Source organism: Lissotriton vulgaris, chromosome 4_1 (assembly GCF_964263255.1).
Source record: "Lissotriton vulgaris chromosome 4_1, aLisVul1.2, whole genome shotgun sequence".
NCBI classification, from domain to species: domain Eukaryota; kingdom Metazoa; phylum Chordata; class Amphibia; order Caudata; family Salamandridae; genus Lissotriton; species Lissotriton vulgaris.
The window spans coordinates 1,656,497,557-1,656,518,668 of NC_141691.1; the positions used below are offsets into that span (position 1 = coordinate 1,656,497,557).

At 44.3% G+C, this 21,112-nt stretch overlaps 1 protein-coding gene across 1 annotated transcript in view; it reads left to right on the plus strand.

Annotated features, from left to right (window-relative positions):
• Positions 1 to 21,112, plus strand: part of ZBTB10 (zinc finger and BTB domain containing 10) — a 308,748-nt gene that overhangs the window by 254,931 nt on the left and 32,705 nt on the right. The window contains exon 5 of the mRNA XM_086965923.1: positions 11,035 to 11,210. Within this exon, the coding sequence (XP_086822049.1) occupies positions 11,035 to 11,210 (176 nt within the window). The remainder of the gene's footprint in view (positions 1 to 11,034; positions 11,211 to 21,112) is intronic.

Here is a 21,112-nt window from a genome sequence, read left to right on the forward strand (position 1 = left end):
TCGCTGCGCGGGCATTGCTGTGCACTGCAACGCAAGGCGTAAGACCTAAAATGGTCAGAGACTTTAGGTGTAGTTTTAATTCCTAGATAGATGATTTCTCTCCTTGCCCATCGAAAGGGAGTGCCCTCCGCAATCCGCTCCACTTCATCTGTCAGTAGGTTCAAGCTGAGAAGGAACAATTTAGTCTCATTTATACGAAAGCCTGATACAAATAAAAAAATTTGGAGCTCCTCACAAAAGGCTCTTAATGTGTTCAAGGAAACAGTAATGGTCATCAGAACATTGTTCACAAAGAGCGAGATCTTGTGTTCATCCCCTCCAAAGTGGATGCCTTTGATACTAGGTAATGATCTCTTCCTTGCTGCTTAAGGGTTCAATACTAAGGGTGAACAGCAGGGATGAAAGGGGGTATTCCTGCTGAGTCCTTCTTTCCATGCAGAATATCTTGGAGCTCACTCCATTGACCACGACTCTGGCACATGGCTGTATATAGTTAGCTTGGACCATAGCCACAAAGCGATCTCAGAACTTTTTTAACTTATCGCATTTTCACACACCACAAAGACCGGTACATACAAAGTCAAGTCACTGTAAGAAATACCCCTTCCGATACACACATACAGTATCGTAGTGCCATTACGGATCCACGCAGAACAATGTGCTCATACAATTCCCCAGCAACAATAAGAAACCAGGATACCCATACAGTACAAACTGATATCAACAGGCAGCTGGGACTGGAGAGAACAAGAACACCACACAAGGGGGAAAGGCCAGCACCTTTGCCGTCAACTGGGTGATCAGTGTTCGTCGTTCTCTACGAAGCTCCACCGTTGGGGAGATGCAGATGTCCCCTCTGTACTTATTCCACCTCCCCCTACTTCCGATCCCATTTCTTGGGGCAACCCCGTTACTTGAATGCCGACTTCTCCGGTGTCTATGTCCTTTGCCCAGTTGACCAGGCGCGGGACCGTCGCAACCTCCTAGTGTTGTGCAATATTCAGTTTTGTGATAATGAAGCCCATAGAGGCCCATGTCTGTTCAGCATGTGTGAGGTCAGACACCCCCCAGATATTGAGTAAGCATAGTTGGGGAGATTGACGAGCAATTGTCACACAATAGTCCTGAATATGTCGGCAGTCCCATAAGATGTGAAGAAAAGTACCCTCCTGCTTGCAATGCCGGAGACCAAGCGGATCTGGGCATCTACCTAACTTGAACAAAAGTTTGGCATCAAAATATGCTTAATGGAGGATCTTGAATTGGAGAAGCCGCATGCGCATGGGGATGGCTATTTCCCGGGGTGAAGCTAGAGCGTTTCGCGACATGTTGTCCTCCATCACTCCCAGATCTCCCTACCACCTCTCCCTCAGTTTCATCATCGGGTGAGCACGGTTGTTGACCAGCTTCTTGTAGGTAAGCGAGATGGCCTTGCGGTCCATGGGATCCAACAACAGATGGTCTTCCAGAGGAGACGAGTCGGGGAGGGAGCTATCACTCGGCAGGGCGGAGGACACAGCGTGTTCAATCTGCAAGTCCCTAAACCTATCGGAAGGAGCCAATTGGTATTTAGCTTGGGGCTCCGGAAATGATGCTAGCCTCCCCTTAACCCAGATGTCTCTAACCATGGAGATTCCAATTAAATCCCATTTGTCAAACCCTGAACAAGTGCTGAGATGACCTAAAATATTGGGTTACCACAAGGGGGTCGCTTTTGTCAGGCGCTTGTGAGAACCCACATTTTTGGTAACGTCATGCCAAATCTCAACCGTTTGCTCTGTGGTGCCTGTTAAGTTAAGTTTGCGGGGGGTAGTGTAGAGTTCTCTGTTATAACCGCCCGTCCCAAGAGCCAATGATCCGTGCGGAAATTAGGCTCATCATGAGGTTCAAAAACCCAGCGATTTACTACAATCGACTGGGACGCTTGATAATATAGTCGGATATCCGGTAGACCAATGCCCCATCATACTAGCCCATGGTAAGCTTGTTCATGGCGACACGCCGAGTACAGACCTCCCACAGCAGTTCCTGCAATACACCGTCAATTTGGAAAAAATAAGAATCTGGGATCGGGATAGGACTATTCTGTAGGGCATAAAGAAAACGAGGAAGTGCTAACATTTTGAACAGGGACGCACGTCTGAGAAGAGTGAGACGGAGAGCGCGCCAGTGTACAGCGTCGGATTTGAAACGTTGGGGAGGCCCGATTGGATTGTGTTCGAAAAAGAGATGGGGGTCGGTAGTGACAAAAACGCCCAGGTACCGAAAACCGAGGGGCCACCGGAATATCAAAGCCCAGAGGACTTGCCGGTTGGAGGACCCCACAGCGCATACATCTGGGACTTAGACCAATTTATCTGATATCCAGAGTGGGAGCCAAAAGTGTGAAAAGTGTGTATCACCCATCGCAGCAACCGCGCTGGGAAGCCAAATGTAAAAGGATATTGTCGGCATACAGCGAGATACGGTCTTCGTGGTATGCCATCACTTAAACCCCTATATCTCTGGACCACCTCGAACCCATACCACGAGTGGTTCCAAGACCAGGGCGAAAAGTAGCGGTGACAAGGGGCAGCCTTGCCTCGTGCCCCGATGAAGCGGAATAGTGGTGGAGAGATGATTTTTAACTTCGACATGAGCCATAGGGTGAGTATACAATAGCCGGATCCAACGGATTAGTTTTGGCCCGAACCGTAGACGAGCTATAACAGCAAAAAGAAAGTCCAACTTGATGGTATCATAGAGGCATCCAAAGACAAGAGAATTACGATTCTCATATTACCATGACTAGAGAATCTGGATTTCATTAAAGACACGGAGGCTGACATTATGCATTATTCCTTTAATGCAGTCCAAGCAGCCGCTTACATCACAATATTAAAAGGTTCCAGAAGAGAACAATAGCAACACATGAAAGGCATGAGCCATCAACAATCTGCCTCTTTTAAATGTGGAGGAAAATAAGTTCATCAAACTTGAAACACCAAAACGATCTTCTGATGAGCAGGATGAAGGAGAACGAAGAACGAAGGTAAAACCAAAGGTCTGACGACACTCGGTTAAGGAGCGTTACCAGAAAAGAGAAAGAAGTAAATATCTCTTGAATGTAAAAAATAGTGTAAAGCTTATCAAGCTATAAGAACAAGAGATGAAACAAGTACTGTTAATAAAAAGTACAGTAATAAACTGTAACAAAAATAGCATTAAATCATTGTAAGACCACCAAGGGGTGGGATGGGAGAGATAATGTCAGCCTACGAGTCTTTAATAATGAAATCCAGATTCTCTAGTCATGGTAATATGAGAATCGCAATTTCATTACAAGAACGGACGGTACATTATGCATGTTGGTAGCTTTGTAAAACACAATCAAGCATATGTTCAATATTTTTGCAATAATGACGTGCAAAGGTGTTAGCATTTGACCAGTCAGCAGCTTTGAGAATGTAGTCCAACTTACCTCCAGACCAGAGAGATTTACTGGCCATAGCACCTCTAAGGGAGTGAGCTTGAAATGTCTTTAAGTCAATACCTGCTAAACTCATAACAGTCTTAACCCATCTAGCATTAGAGGTTGAGCTTATGCCTTTGTGGGGTTTAACAAAGGATATAAGTAATTGGTTAACATCCTGAAGACGAAGAGCAAACATTCTGTAATCATACTCTCTCATGCAGTCCACAACGCAAAGTTTTGGGCATAAATCAAAGCTTGGGTAAAAGAATGAATCAGACATAGTATTTGTTCTTCTATAAATCTTAAATTTGAGTCCGAACATGTTATAAGATCTATTCGTAATCTCCAGGGCAGAGACCCTTCTACATGAGATTAGGCATAGTAGAGTAGCCAGTAGAGTAGCCAGCTTTAGGCCGTAGGCGTCATCATCTCCAAATGGTGATCATTAAACAGAGCACTTAGATATTTTGTACCGCTAGGGACACCATTATAAGTCGTGCCGCTAAGGACACCCAATGTATTTGAGGTGCAGTGACCTCCCATGATAGCTGAGGGCCATAGTGCTCTTGGGGGTGGTTGTTGAATATTCTTATTCTTTTTAAGTCTCTTCCCCCTTATTTGGATGAGATCATTAGTGGTTAGGGTATGTTGGTTCTCATTAGTATCAACCTCCTCAGTAGGGAGGGACCTCTTAGATGCCATGACTTTAGATAGGGTTTCCAAATTAATAAGGGGGGGTTGCAAGCTAGTTCTAGAGTGGTGGGGAACCATGCTTGGGATGGCAAAAAGGGAGTTTATAGGACAAAGAAGCACTGATCCTGTCTCACCATTTGAAGAACTCTCTGAATAATGGCAAAGGGAGGGAATGCATACTGCTTGGCTCCATTCCAAGATTGTAGTAAGGCGATGACTGCTAGAGCACCCGGGTCGGGTATCCAGCTGAAGTTGTTCTCCAGTTGAAAGGTTAGTCTGCTTGCAAATAAGTCTATCTCTACAGGGCCCCACATCTTGTTTATGGTACTGAACACGGAAACATTCAGTTTCCAATCGCTGTGATCTAACAGGAATCTTGACTTCCAGTCTGCAGAGATGTTTGATTTCCCCGGAAGGTATTCCGCTTTGAGAGCAATCTTCTGTTCCAGACAGAACATCCAACGTTTATTTTCTAGATTCGAGAGGTCCGCAGATTTTTGTGCCTCCCAGATGATTTATATAGGCTACCGCAGATATGTTGTCCATCGTTAGAATGACTGACCTCCCCTGGAGAGAGTGTTTGAAGCTCATGAGGTCGTAAAGTCCAGCTGTTAGTTCTAAATAATTTATGTGGTAAGATGATTCCTCTTGTGGCTAGATACCACCAATCTTCTGATTGAGAAGACAAGCTTCCCAGCCATGAAGGCTCGTATCGGATTCTAAATCAAACTCTGGTTTTGAACCAAAGATTGCTTTTTTCGTTCCATGCGTCTAGTTTCTTGAGCCACCAGGCTAGTTCCCATTTGGCTTCTTGATCCAGACAGATCCGATCTCCGTACCAGGGGCCAGATTTTAGGGCTCTCTCCTTTTCCCTTTGGAGGGCCTGATAGTTGAGGGGACTGGGAAAGATGGCTTGGATGGAGGAGGAGAGTAGACCCAGAAGTCTGGCTAGCTCTCTCAGAGAGAAGTCTTGCTGTTTCAGGACGTGTCTTATTTCCTTCCTGATTATGGTAATCTTTTCGGAAGGTACTGAAAGGAGACATTTCAATGTGTCTACTGTGAAACCTAGGAACCTTGGAGATCTGGAATGGGTCAGAATTGATTTTTCTTTGTTTATGATGAATCCTAAACTTTCTAGGATATCCATCACAGTCTACAGGTCTTTGGCTAGTTGTGAAGGATCTTGAGACATTATAAGAATGTTGTCTGAGTAAATGCTTAATCAAATGCCCCTTATTCCTAGAGATTAGGAAACAGCTCTCATGACCTTGGTGAAGCACCAAGGGGCAGAGGAGAGTCAGACGAGGAGAGCCTGAAATTGGTAAAGGTGATTTTTCCAGACCAATTGAAGAAAGTGTTGGTAGGATTAGGCCATAGAAATGGTGAAGTAAGCATCCTTTAGGTCCAGTTTGACTAGCCTGTCTCCCTCTAGAAGTAAATCCCTCAAGAGATGGATTCCCTCCATTTTGAAGTGCTGTAAACCAAATATTTGTTTAGTTCTCTTATGTTTATGACAGGTCTCCAACCTTTGTCTTTCTTTTTTTTACAAGAAAGAGTGTGCTTATAAAACTTATTCTAATGGGACCTCTATTATGGCTCCTTTCTGAAGCATAGAAGAGATCTCCTCCTCTATTATTTTTTGTTGCTCTGAAGAGAGAGGCATGTTGCTTGGGAAAGAAGTTTGTAAAGGTATGTGAGTAAAATCTATCATAAACCCATTGACTAGAGTTTAAGACCCACGGATCTTTAGTGATCAATCTCCAATTGTGAAGAAAGTATTTGAGTCTGCCACCCACTTTTTGGGGGAAAGAAGGAGAAGGGAGAGGGGAGAGAGTACTCACTTGCAGGGCTGTTTGAGATGAAGGTTCCACTGGATCTAAAACCCCTGATACGTTGGCCTCTAATCTTCTGGGGGTAGAATTGATGCACCCTCTTCTGAAACCACAGGATCTTGGAAATTGGCTTTTGATTGAAAAAGTGGCCGGAAGAGAGGCCCAGTCTTCTGGCCTGCCCAAAAAGGGTAGGACTGAAAACTCTGCACATATTTTGCTGTGCGTTGTGCAGGGCAGTGAAAGTGGAGACGTACTTCCCCAAGGATTTCATGAGGTCTTCTCCAAAGAGTAAACCTTTTGGGGTTTGCGAGGGTTCTTTATCTGCCATGTCAGTTAGTTTTGGATTTATTTTAGTCAAAACAACTGTCTTTCAGCATTAATGCTAGCGTTGGCATTACCGAGAAGAATTCATGCTCTCTGCCTCCATCCCCTGATGACATTAGTGTTGAGAGGGGTGCCATTGTGCAGAATCTAGGATTCTGGACAATGGTCCCAGTACGTCGAGAAGATGGTCTTGGCACCCTTTCAGGAATTTTTCTGTCCCTTTTCTTGGATCACGTCCAAGTTTGAATAGGAATTTAATGAGTTCAGGGTCCAAATTAGGGGTATAGCAGCTTTTATCCGCGATAGGTCTTGAGTATTCAGTGTCTGTGCAGTCTGTATTTTTTGACGATTTAAGAGATTATTTTTGATTGCTCCGGGGTCCACGCACATGGGCGGGACTATTCACTAGATTGTGACTATCACAGAGATACCCCTACTACAGAACTGGAGTTACAGGACAGAAACTACTACATCTACTTTTGTAAGGAGCAAAAGAGGAGGTCCCTCATCAACATCAAGGAAAAGCTTTCTACTCCCATTTTTTCCTAATAAAGAAAAAGCAAAGTACCAAATGGAGGCAGGTGATGGATTTAAGGTGGTTGAACAAATGCTTAAAGAATCAGCTCTTCAGAATGCTATAGCTACAAGAAATTATTCTACTGTTAAAGAGGGAAGTCTTTATGACTTCATTAGATCTCTTGGATACATACTTCCAGGTTCCTATTCACATCAAACATCTAAGGTACCTCAGGTACGAGGTGGCGGGGTGCCACTATCAGTTCAAGGTGTTGCCCTTTGGTCTGCGGTCAGCGCCCACAAAATGTATGGCACCAGTGGCTGCGTTTCTGAGACAACAGGGACACCAGGTCTATCCGTATTTAGACGACTGGCTAGTAAAAGGTCACTCTGCTCAAAGCTCGTTAACGGCTTGTCGGCAGCTATTCAAAACCCAAGGTGTAAGGGTCAATGTGGAAAAATCTTCACTGGTACCATCTCAAACTCTGCAGTTTCTGGGAACAGTGTTGAACACAACTGAGGCAAAGGCATAACCATCAGAGTAACACACAAAAGAAAATCTGAAACTCACGTCTCTGAGCAAAAGAAAAAAGTATGTTTCAGTGAGAATGCACAAATCTTTCATGGGGATGTTCTCATCTTGCATTCCTCTAATTCCAAACTGTCGCCTGCATATGTGACCACTTCAAGAACAAATCGATCTGCAAAGGTACAGACTCATGGATCACTTGAGGATCTGTAACTGGGGAGGTAGTGAGAGGCTGGAGACTTCGTCTTGGTAAGGCAGGTTTTATTTTAACATATAGCTTTTTGCGGCGAAAGGTCAGTCTTTCCCGGGCAAACTCAGAGGGGTCCGTGGTGAGGCTGTCTTTGTGGTGTCCCTTCTCTTTTCGCAGTCGCCCTCCTGGCAGCTCCTTGGGACCCTCTCTTGACGTGGCCGTGCAGAACAAAACATAAACAGAAGGACCGTTTCTCTCACGTCCTCATACTGTGTAAATTCCATGGGGAACCAAAGAAGTGAGGGACACCGTGAGATCCGCGTCACGCTGGGGTGGATCTTCGTTTGTGGTACACGCCCACTTAAAGGCACCGCTTTGACTTCTCTCGCTTTGCGGTAGTGGCTGCCACGGTTCCTGGTAGTCCTGAGGGGAAGGAGGGGAGGAATCGGTGAGCCACCATTTGTCTTAGGTGCCCACTCTCTCGAGACTGTGTACCTCGTTACAGGATCCCGTTTTTATCACTCTACAAATTAGAAAAGCTCTGTCATGGTGGGGAGTAAGAACAAACCTTTCAACAAGACTACTTTCTAGTCTCAATCGCCCAGTTTCATAATGAAAACAGACGCATCCTTGCAGGGATGAGGAGCGCTCTTACAGGCCCTGGAAATTCAAGGTCATTGGAACTCTCAGGAAGCCTTGATTCACATCAGCCTGCTGGAACTAAAAGCTGTGTATTTAGTCCTACAAGCATTTCTCCCCAGAATCCAAAATTCCCCAGTTCTGCTGCGAACTGACAAAACTACCACTAAGTTTTACGTGCTCAAGCAGAGAGGACAAAGTCTCAAATATTATCCGCTCAGGCTCAAGAAATTTGAAATTTCTCACTACAGGTCCAGCATGTTCCGGGAATTCACAACACATGGGCAGACTCCCTAAGCAGATCCTCAAACCTCTGCCACTTATGGGAGTTGGATCACCATCGAATCCGTCCGATATTCGGTCAATGCGGAACTCCAAGTCTAGACCTTTTTGCAACAAGAGAAAACAAGAAATGCAAAAGGTTTGCGAGCAGATTCCCTCCGAAGGGGTCATGCGGGGAATGCTCTTCAACTCTGATGGACAGGGATGTTCGCATACGCTTTCCCACTGTTTCAGAATGTTCTACGCAAAATAAAACTAGAACTGTGTCATCTGATCCTTATACCATGGCTGAGACAGTTCTGGGTCACGGAACTCCTCAAGATGTCAATATCCCCTCATATAAATTTCCCGCCTGTACACAATATGATATCAATGAAAGGAGGACAAGTAGTGCACCCACAGATAAGCTCTCTTAATTTGTTGGCCTGGAACCTCATGACTGAGAATTTCAGTCCATGAACATTTCGCAAGATTGCTGAGATATCCTCCGTCACTTGAGGGCAATTACCAATGAAACGTATGCAGCTAAATAGAAAAGGTTCTGCCAGTCGTGCTTAGATAACTCTTTACACTCTCTACAGTCAACACCCAAGCAAATACTACCATATTTACTACATCTAGCTAGAACAGGATTAGCTCGCTCGTCTATTAAAGTGCATCTGGCTGCAATCTCAAGATACCACAGACAACCTGGTAAGGTTTCTTTTTGGTCTGCCAGAGTAATGAAAGAATTTATGAAAGAATTCTGTAGAGTTTTTCCACGACTAAAAAATCCAGCGACTGCCTGGCAACTCAACACGGTCCTGTCACAGCTGATGAAAGCTCCTTTCGAGCATCCATAAGGCTGACCTAAGGCTGTGTCCTGAAAAATGACAATATTTCTAGTCCTAACTTCGGCCAGGAGAATGAGTGAAATACAAGCCTTTTCAATTTCAATTTTCTGAACCCTTCATGCAATTGAAGAGGTATAAGGTGATACTGAGAACAAATCCAACGTTCATCCCAAAGGTCCCAACCTATTGTTTTACCAACATCCTTTCTAGGAACCATCATCTCTAATGGACCGATCTCTTCACACGCTAGATGTCACACGCTGCTTAGGATTTTATATTGATAGAACAAAGACATTCCGCAAGTCAAATCAGTTACTCATTGCTTTTGCTCCACCCAGGAAGGGGTACGCTTTATCAAGAAACAGTATATCCAATGGATCTCGTCAACAATTGCCTTTTGTCACAAGATGGCAGGAAGACCTCTCACTTCAAGGGTACCCGCCCATTTGACAAGGAAGGTGGCATCTTCTACTGCATTGTGCGCGGGAGTGTCGCTCCTGGACATGTGTAGGGCGGCCACATTGTCAAATGTCCACACCTTTACCAGACAGTACTGTTTGGATACGGCATGGAAAGGAGATTCGGCGGTGGGACAGGCTGTACTCTGTCGACTATTTCGCTATGGTACTGTTCTTTCAGAATTCTATAAAGTTATATACATAAATATGGGTTATCATCCTATGAGCATGTTATGTATTCATATATATAGTTAATCTTTGATGTTCTGACTTTCAAAACAGCCAAATAGATGTCTCGGTTTTTCCAGTAGAAGCAGATGTAAGTTTTTTTCCATGGTTCATAAGAGTTAGAGGTTCTGCTCTTAAAACGCCTATTATAAAAAGTTGGTACTGCTTGCTATTCTGATTCAAGCATGTGAATCTATGAAAGATTCAATGCTGGAGAAAAAACAAGTTACCTGTATACTGTGGTTGTCCAGTATTGAACTTATTTATAGATTCATATGCGGCCCACCCACCTCCCCATTTTAAGGCAAACCACTCTAACTTCAGGATGGGAAGCTCACTCTACACTTGTGGTCGAAATCTGATGTTGCATGGCTCTGCAGGGGATTATGGTCCTAAGGGCTGGCGTCTCATTGGCTGTCAATTGGACCTTATATAGAGGACGATAGGTAACAAAATGGAGTCCCCTTTACATGGGGCTTACAGTAATTTTTCTTCTAATACTGCTATATTTCTTATTACCATGACGACGGGGAAGATTCATGCATGTGAATCTATGAAAGATATCCATACTCGAGAATCATAGTGTACAGATAAGTAACTTGTTATATTTGTAAAGTGGAGAATCAGCAAAAGATAGTATCCACCAGAAATACTATTACTGACGGTAAGGAACTTTATCTTAATATTGAAAAACAACCATAAAAATTAAATCTTTAAATACTCAGAGAAACAACATTTGTATAATGATTTAAGTTCTACACTATTCATATATTTAACATTTTTCCAGATTTAGTATCTTAAAGTTTAATGGGATGGGTGAAATAATTGCTTCTCATTTCGAACTCAAAACTGGCATAAAAGCGGCTAAACTTTCCTTTCTTAATGAAGCAATAGAGTTTGTGGTGTGCTCTCTCCTAAAGTAAGCATTTGTCCATAGAAATTCAGTTTGTGCCATCAAATAACCGAAAAATACCTGTACCTCGTCTATATGGCATTTCTCTACTTTGTATAGCCTTTTTGCATTTGTTTAAAACCTAAAAATAAATTTCTCTTTAGGAGACTCATCATCATTGCTTATGAACAAGCTCAAGTGTCCCCATTGCAGTTACGTAGCCAAATATAGACGAACACTGAAGAGGCATTTACTCATTCATACTGGAGTCCGATCATTTAGCTGTGAGATCTGTGGGAAGTTATTTACAAGAAGAGAGCACGTGAAAAGGCATTCCTTGGTAAGTAGGTTGTGCATGTTGAAAGTAATACATTTCCAGAATTGAACTGGTTCAGTGATCACGTTTGTTTTGAGTCCTTATGTCCATTATGCAGAATTACCGAAATTGTGTGGCAGACATAAAAGGTTTAGTTATTTTTCTCACTCAAGACTTTAACAGATCTTATCTTTTTCTGTTGTCTTCTGCTGACTGAAGAGAAATGCTATTGCCCAGGATCACACTGTCAGTAGGACGAAGCATGACAAGTCTGGTTTGATGTCGAAAAGGTTACCGACGTCGAGGAAATCGATTTTGAGGTCTCCGCCACCTACTCCAAGGTCGGCATCGAGGCATTCTAGATCGACCTCTCGGACCCGTCACAGGTCTTTGTCGAGGTCGGAGCCGACATCGAGGACACCTACTGATCAACCATGGTCGATGTCGAAGGATCCGACGTCTAGGGCTTCTTCGAACAGATCTCCATCTGTCAGAGCCTCTCCTCATCAAGTATCTTCTATGGTGGCTCATTCTGGTTCGACGTCGAGGCAATCGACGTCGAGGGACAGGCAATTGGTTCCTGGGGAAGAAGCACATAGACCGACGTCTCGATCTCCACAGTCTGTAGGGAGCTTTGTCGTCGATGGGGATTCAAATTGTCCAGGTAACCCCGGAGGGCTCTCCGGTGCGCAAATCACCTCCTGTTGGCATGTCTCCTAGATGGTTGGAGAGCATCAGTCATTGGAAGATGCAGTCCAGAACTGGTGATAGACCTCTTGCTCTGGAATGTTCAAGACCACCGGCTGGTAGGTCTCCAAAACGATCTAGATCTCCAGTGGACAGGCGTTCACGTTCAAAGGACCGCAGTAGGCCTCATCGGTCTCCTACTCCTAGGAGAAGACCGAGATCTCCTACCACGACCACCTCAAAGAGGTCGTCTTACAGAGACTATTTCCCCATGATTTCATCAACGCCACCTTCCAGGATATCTCCCGTTGATGATCTAGAAACTTTCAGTGAGGTATTGTGTCGGGGGGGGCCAACAAGTTTAATATAACGATGTCTGTACCTCCATTTACCTCTTCCGTTATATTTGAAACACTGCATCATAAGTCGTCAGCTAGACCTCTACTACCTTTGGTGCCAGGATTGATAGAACCAGCAATGAATACATTTTTAACACCTGGTACAGTGGGCTTGGGGCCTGTTATGGCCGGATTTTCTGATTAGATGGGATCAGCCCCAAGGGGCCCCTCCAACCCAGCCAGAACGTAACCACATCCCTCCTCAGGACCATCCTTCCAGGCACCTGGGTACCTACCTGAGGATGGGGAACTCGCAATATACAAGCTCATATTATTAGAAACACCACTAAATCTATAGGGATACTAAGAATACTCACTGATTACTAAGGATATCCATGCCCTACACTACACTCATACCTTATAGTCTCGCGGCCACTCCGACCCAGACTGATCTACCCCAGGGCAGATATGACACACAATCCGGCGTGTCTACACATGGGCCTGCAGAACCCAATGCTCTCTTTTCCAAACGGTTTGCAATCCGGCAAACCTCCACGTTGGTAATCCCCCCCAACGCTCTCACTTACACAAGCCACAATCCTGTGGGTATACACACAATCAGTGCTCTCATTAACGCCGTATATCAACGACGACCACATTCCTATGAACACCTTCAGTTATATGTTGGGAAGTCTCTCTCTCCCTATTCACTAAGGGCTTGCTACTACAATATTAGGGGTTAGCCAATTAATATAATGTACCTCTTATTCTTGGCATCAAAGGTCCACTCGCTCCCTATTTATGTGATCACCACTTACCTGATTGGGGTTACTCATCCATTCATATAAACAACAACCACCTAGAAGCTACATTTACCCTGATTGAACAAGAATACAAGGCACATTTCAGTTCACTAAGAACTAGGGCTGCTTTATTATAACAATATAAACACCTACACAGATCTGTATTGTACAAAGACTATAGATAGAACACACCGCTGCAAGGAAAAGGATTAGCAATACAATAGCTTAGGGAATAAAGACAAGATTAAGATGCAAGTGTAAAGTAAACTAATATGACAGGACCGATATCACCTGATTAGTGTGAAGTCTTGTTCTAGCTGTCATCTGGGTTCCTCTCTCGTCTGTGCCTTGGCTCATCTCAGACTCTCTCTCTCTCCTGCACTCTTGGATACACCTCTGCGCTGATCACTTTGCACTGGACTCCTCTCCCCCACGAACTGTCTCCACCTTCCAGCTTCAATCTAATGGTTTCTGCCGCTCTAATGCTCTTCATTCCACTAGCTTGTTCACTCTGTTTTAAATGTCTCTGTGCCAATGTCCAATTAACTCCAGCTGCTCCCACAGGTTAGTCCACGATCTCTCCTCCGTCTCTTCTAAAAGGCATTACTTCAGACTCCAGCTATTCACACCTCCTCCTGATAAGTAACTGCTTCTGACTGCTTCCTTCAGTTCCAGCTCACTGACTGTCTGTTTGTCTTCTCTCTGTTCCAAGCATGTCCTGTCTCTTCTCCTCTTGCAATTCCACTCCTCCAACTCTACCAACACTCTCTGCTCCTTCAATTCAACTCAGCTCTCTCTAGCTTGAACCCTCTCTCTCTCTCCTACTCCAACAGCTCCTCACTCTTCTACCACTCCAGCTTGACTCCTCTCCGCTCCGCCAACTCCACTCGACTGCCTGACTCCGCCTCTGCACTTCACTGATATAGAATCCTTTTTCCTAATGGAAAGTTCCAGCCATCAGCCTGCCGCCCACCAGATCTCTGCACCACTTCGCATCAAGGACACACACCCAGCTGGCCAGCCTTTTGTGGTGTCTTCGACACAGAGAATAATACAGCCTACCGATAAGGGCTGGCCCAGACCGGTTCTCTCCAAGTGAACAACAGCTTTAACTATAAACTTTACCTTTACCCTGAAAAGCCTCTCAGCTCCATCAAGATGGAGTCCCTCTAGTTCTAGGCCTGTAGGCCTGAAAGGGATAAAATACCCCTTAGCTCTGTCAGAATACCTACATAAACCATACCAATGTGTCTACTATAGGCAAGTATGTCAAAGCCAATAGGCAATAGACAGGTTAGAGTCAAGAATAAGGGATCTATCATCATATTAAGCAGCTATCCTCTTCTAGGTCTGGAAGAAAGGGCTTAAAAGGGCCAACCCAAGCTAAGAATACCTATCCTAGATGTGAGCAAGATTAAAGTCTATATCACTGCTAAATAGAGCCAAAAACCCTGCCATTACAGGGCCCTCTAGAATTGCAAAGAAATATAAGGCTCCAGATCAGGATCCTTTATTTCTACGTACTGACCCACCACCGGATTCACTCATAGTGGCAGCGGCCAGGAAGACACATTCTGTTACTTCCATTTCATCTGCTCCACCAGAAAAGGACAGCAAGAACATGGACTCCTTGGGACCGAGAATGTGTAATACGGCTGCTTCTGTTATGAGCGTGGCGAGTGCGGCGGCTCTGCTGGGTCGCTACGACCGTCTTTTATGGGACTCTGACGAGATTGCTGAGTAATTGCCTAAGGAGGATCAGAAGGATTTCTTAGAGATTTGGAAGAAGGTGGTTTGGTTGCCAACCAAATTATTAGTACGGCTGCTGACTCTGCGGATTTAGCAGCTCATGGTTATGCACATGGCATCTGTTCCAGACGGGCAACATGGCTTCGCCTCACGGGCCTTAAGCCAGACGATCAAAGGAAAATAGTTAATTTGCCTTTCAATGGAACAACATTATTTGGATCTCATGCAGACAATGAGATGGCCAAACTGAAGGCTGAACTTGATACTCTAAAGGCTGTCGGCCTAGAGAAAAAGGAGTTTCGCCGTCGCTTTCGTCCCTACGACAAGAGGTCCTTTCAACAGCAAGGGCAAACGTCAAGCTGGTCTTCGCAAAACCAGGACCAGTTTTAACAGAGGTCGCAGTTTCAACAGCGCAGGCCTGGGCGAGGCAGAGGTGGAAACAGACAGCAGTCTTCAGTTTCAAAACAACCTCAAACAATGAGACGGTACTTCCTCCAAGGCTGTTGTCCACTCCGGTAGGAGGAAGCATTGTATTATATCTGGACGAGTGGAGAAGATTGACAAAAGACAGGTGGGTCATCGACATCGTTCAGAACGGATATCTTCTCAAATTAAAAAAAACACCACTTTCCATAACTCCAAAAATTGTTGTTCATCAAAATCACAGTCTTCTACAAAAGGAAGTGAAAATCCTATTAAACAAAAAAGCCATAGAGAGAGTTCCGCTCCCACAGAGAAATCAAGGGCTATACTCTCGCTTTTTCCTGGTGAGAAAGAAAGGTCCCACTGCAGAGTACAGACCTATACTGGATTTGAGGTTGTTGAACAGTTTCATTCAAAGGGAGAAATTTCGAATGTTAGCACTTCATCAAATCTTCCCTCAACTTAATCAGGGGGACTGGATGTGTTCCATCGATCTGAAGGACGCATACTTTCATGTTCCAATATCCGAGACATCGCAAGTTTCTACGTTTTCAAGTATCTGTTCATCATTACCAATATGCAGTACTTCCATTCGGTCTGAAGTCAGCTCCCCGAACATTCTCCAGGTGTATGGCAGTGGTAGCCGCTTTCCTTCGGAAGCAGAGGATTTTCATTTACCCTTTCTTGGACGACTGGCTCCTAAAATGTTCGTCCCCATCTCAACTAGAAGATCAACTTGCAAGATGCCTTCAACTTCTGCGCAAGTTGGGACTTCAGGTCAACTTCAAGAAGTCCATACTAAACCCAACTCAAAAAATTCACTATCTGGGATCCTTCTTGGACACAGAAAAAGTAAACGTGTGTCCTTCGGAGGAGAGGTGGTTATCAATATGACAAAATGTCAGTTTCTTCTTCATACCAGTGTCCCGACAGTTTGCCAAATGGCCTCTCTACTGGGGTCAATGGCGTTGTGCATCTTTAGAGTACCAAACGCCAGATTGCACATGCGTCCACTACAGCAGTGCTTAGCGGATCAATAGATGCAGATATCGGGGTGCTGGCAGGATCGGATAATCCTTCATCAGTTAGCCAAAGATTCCATTCGATGGTGGATGAAGAGGTTGCACATGATGAAAGGAGTGCTGTTTCATCAAGATCCTCCAACTCAAACTTTGATCACAGATGCCTCTCTCCAGGGTTGGGGTGCTCATATGGGCCCTTAGCAAGTACAAGGGCTATGGTCGGAATCCGTGAAGGGCTATCACATCAATCTGCTAGAGCTCAGAGCAGTCCATCTAGCTCTCAAGTCTCTGTTTCCATTGTTCAAGTCTCGATCCCTCCTGATTCAAACAGACAATACAACAACAATGTATTATTTAAACAAGCAGGGGGGTACCCGGCCAAGGACTCTCTCCATGGAGGCCCAGACCATATGGCATTGGTTGCTAGCAAGGGACTTGTCCATAGTAGCTGTTCATCTGCTGGGCTCTCTCAATTTTCAAGCGGATTTCCTCAGCATGGACTTTGTCGAGGCTCACGATTGGGTCCTCAACGACGAAGTTGTAAACAGTGTTTTTTAAGCATGGGGAACTCCAGACATCGACCTGTTTGCAGACGCAGGAAACGCAAAATGCCCTGTCTTCGCAACCAGGTTTCCCCAGGTTGGATCTCAAGGGAATGCCCTTTTGATAGATTGGTGTCAGAACTTACTGTACGCTTTTCCACTGATTCCCATTGATACCAACAGTGATCAACAAGTTGTACAGAACCAACTCCAGGATGATTCTTATTGCTCCTGAGTGGCCTCGCCAGTGGTGGTTTCCAGACCTCCTTCAGTTGTCAGAAGTGGCACACAGGAGGTTGTCATGTCGCCGGATCTTCTGTCCAAGCAGTTCAAATAGTGTTCCACCCCAACTTGTCCTCCCTACGCCTGGCAGCATGGCTCCTGAACTCATCCAGTATGGTCACTTGCAGTTGAATCCTGACTGTATGCATATCCTTAAAGAGGCTAAGCGACCTTATGGTTTTAAATGGAAACGATTCTTCCTGTGGTGTGTGGACAACGGTCATGACCCCCCATCCAAGGTCAAGAGCAGGTAATTTTGCCTTATTTGCTGCATTTGGCGAAGTCTGGCCTTCAGTTTAACTCTATTAAAGTTCATATTGCAGCGATCACCGCCTACAGAAAATCACCTACCCAGACTTCTTTCTTTAGGATGCCGGTGGTGAAAGATTTTCTGGAAGGCCTAAGAAAGGTGTATCCTCCAGTCAGATCACCTTCGCCTTGGGAACTTAGTGTGGTATTGACTAAGTTAATGGGTGCTCCTTTTGAGCCTATCCACAAAAGTTCCTTACAACATTTAACTTGGAAGGTTGCATTCCTAGTAGCCATTACTTCTGCTCGCAGAGTGAGCGAGATCCAGGAGCTGTGTAGTAAGGAATCTTTCACTGTGTTTCACGCTAATAGAGTAGTACTCGGAAAGCATCCTGCTTTCCTACCCAAGGTTGTTTCAGACTTTCACATTAATCAGACTATAACCAGACCCTCCAGCATTTCGCGATTCACGAAAAAATTGCGAAATCGGCCAATTACCGCGATGGCCGCGAAATTAGCTATTTTGGCGGCAAAAAAAAGGTCTCCCAGGAGAGAGGAAAAACAACTGGCTTCTTATTGGTTGCATGCGCACACGTCACTACGTGCCGCCGCGCAGCCGTAACATAGCTTGGTGTAGGCTTCTCTGTATTCTCTGCCTCAAGGCACTAGGTAGAACTGCTGACTCGTTGTCTCCAGCCGGCTCTACATGCTTTGTTAGCTTGCTGGTGATGATTATCCCTATGCTTCTTACGAGTAGATTTTCATACCTTCAGGCGTGTTTGCTTAGAGCTTTTGCTTCTCGTTCCCTGTTAGATTTCAATAGGCTTTCTTTTTTTCTTTTTACGATGCGCATGCACGTATCACTTCTGCATAACGGTCCTGTTCCATTTCCTTCCTTTCTTGGGACAGGTTCTTGTTTTAGTCCTGCGATTCTTGCGTATGGCAACGCTACATTCCTTTTGAAGACTGTGTCTCAAAACCAGCATAAATGTATTCTGAGTAATGACAGAGAAACGGACCGCGTCTAGCATCTGAATTGTATGCAAGTTATGTTACGAATTTGGGCCCAGCAACCCCAGCTTCTAGAGTCAGTTCTATGCATGAACACTTTTCTAAAGAATAATTCCCATACATCACTCACCTTGCACCAGAGTGATACCGCCGCTGGAATTCGTTAACCTCGTGCCCCCAGGCTGGTTGAATGAATTCATGCTTCTCAGTGGTATCGGCTGTGATCTGAAAGTAACGAGTTTCCATCCACCTGGGTTTGGTAAAGCGGAGTACCATGAGTTTGGGTAAGAGTAAATCCTGTTATTTACAGCGCTTAGAAACAGCAGTGATGCCATAAATAGCGCGATACCGTTCTTTCTGTGGTTGGGGTCACGATAACTCTGCTCTTACTGTTTGACCCCCAGCTGCTGTTCTGGCTGCACGCTCCTTTGCCAAACTTATTTTCAGATCTCGTGCTTTGATTCCCATTTGAGAGATGCCAACGCATCTCTACTAATTTTGACATAAAAGCGTCTTTTTAAAGCACTTAACAAAAGTGACATTGTGAGGTGTGGGCAGAGATGGCACTGGTGGCAGGTTGCTGGCAGATGAGGAGCAGGCGGGTGTAACGCTGGCTATCACACCTCCTCTACATACATTAGAGACACTTCACAGCCTGATGTGAGCATCTGAATAGACAGAACATTTCAAAAGAGCAGAGGGCTTTTGGTGTATTGATTTGCTTCGTTCCAGAATCTGAACTGAGTATATCTTGCAATAAGAGAAACTGGAATGTGATTGCCACGTCCTCTTTAGTTATTGAGGAACTGTAGTTTTGCGGCCCAATCATTTTGGATTTTGTACACTATAGAGACTGCCCATGTATGTTTTAAACTTAATTATTTTTTAAATCATTTTATATTAGCTGAGTGAATTTTAATTGATTGTGATGGTATTTCAGCTTCTGTCTAGCTACAGGTTTCTGTATGCCAAAAATAAAATAAAAAATTTCTTCACAGGGCCTGCACATTCTGTACCGGGCCTGCTGTGTCTCAGTCAGCCTGGACAAGCTAGTATCAGATTCCTCCAAACCAGATATTGCTCACATGCCTCAGGCGTGTGTGTCAACATGCAGGGAGCCGCCCAAAAAAGTCTAATTGTGCAGAAGAATTTAAAGGTCTGGCTGCTTCACTGGTCTGCTACCAAATTTAATGTGAATTTGGCTGATTTCCAGCTCCCCAAACCACCAAGGTGAATATTGTATGCTAGCATAATGTGCCACCCTAAGCTTGTCTCCCGCCTATGCTATTCATTTCCATTATGCACATGGGAGAATGACGCTAAAACGTTCCATGGAGAAATAGGGCCCCCGCTCACGTGATAAGATTGAGTTCTGCTTCTGTAGAGTTGCAGGCACTTTAAAAATGCTCTGTTACATTAGTTTCCATTGATTTAAGACTGAAAAAGAAAGATTACAAGGAAAATAAAGTGCCGCAATAATGCCGCTACATTTCCATTTTTGTGCCGCTAAATTTCCATTTATATGCCGCTAAATTTCCAAATCTATGCCGCTATAATCTGGGGGGTCTGTATAACTTTGCCGACTTTTTTTCCAAATCCTACAAATCCTCCAGAAAGATCTCTCCACTCTTTAGATTTTAAGAGCGTTTTCAAGTTTTTTTGGGACAGAACAAAGACATTGAGAAAGTCGACCGTTTGTTTGTTAACTATGGTCCTATTAACACGGGGTCTGCGGCGTACAAAAGATCCATCTCTAAGTGGATTGTTTCTTGCATTGTACTAGCTTATCAATTAGCTAACAGGTCTTTGTCAGGAAGGCCAAAGGCTCATTCTACGAAGGGGAAAGCTTCTACCACAGCTCTCCTTAGGAATGTTACTATGGCAGAAATTTGTAAGGCAGCTACATGGCATTCAGTCCATACTTTTACTCGCCATTACTGTCTTGATTCAGACACGCAGGCAGATGCTCAGGTTGGGCAGGCATCACTAAGAAATTTGTTTGCTAATACTAGCTAAGATATATGTGTCAAAGTGCTTTAATCTTTATTTCTGCTCGCTCGCTTGGAAGTGGGTATGAGCTTGCTATTCTATTCAGTGCTTATGACTATTGATGAGTATCCCCTGGTAGAGAAGGATTAGTTACTTACATGTAATCCTAGTTCTCTTCCAGAGGTATACTTATCAAAGTCATAAGCACCCTACCGCCTCCCCGGGCGAGCAGTAGCATTGTGTTTGATATGTTATCATTGCATTCTTTATGCAGGTTCCTGCAAGGTTTCCTGTACCGTACAAAAGAACTGACCTAACTGTCACCTGTGGGGCATGATAGGAGCAGGGTTCTCCTGAAGGCCTTAAAGGCAAAGTGTTCAGATTCTCTGAGGCCTTAAAGGCGAGGTGACAGTCTCCTTTTCTGTACAGGGGTGTTATTTATTTATGCAGCCTACTTAGGCTAATTGCCTTTTATTACCTGTTCTTTGATGAAAATAAAAGGTATTCTTCTGTGGAATGCATTTAAGGCTCATGTCCTTTTCTTGCATTGGATTTTATAGATTATTTTCATTCTACAGAAGGCATGTAATTATGGCTTTATTAGCCTATGGGTTATGGTTAGGGCTGCATATTATTAGTTAATACGTGTATATGTCTATAATTCTTTTAGTACTATGTACTCTTTTTATTTATTTTACACATATATATGTATTAGTCTATATGTTCTGTGTTCCCGCTTATGGGCGGTGATAATTCAGTGCTTATGACTTTGACGAGTATACACCTGGAAGAGAACTAGGATTACAGGTAAGTAACTAATCCTTCCATAGC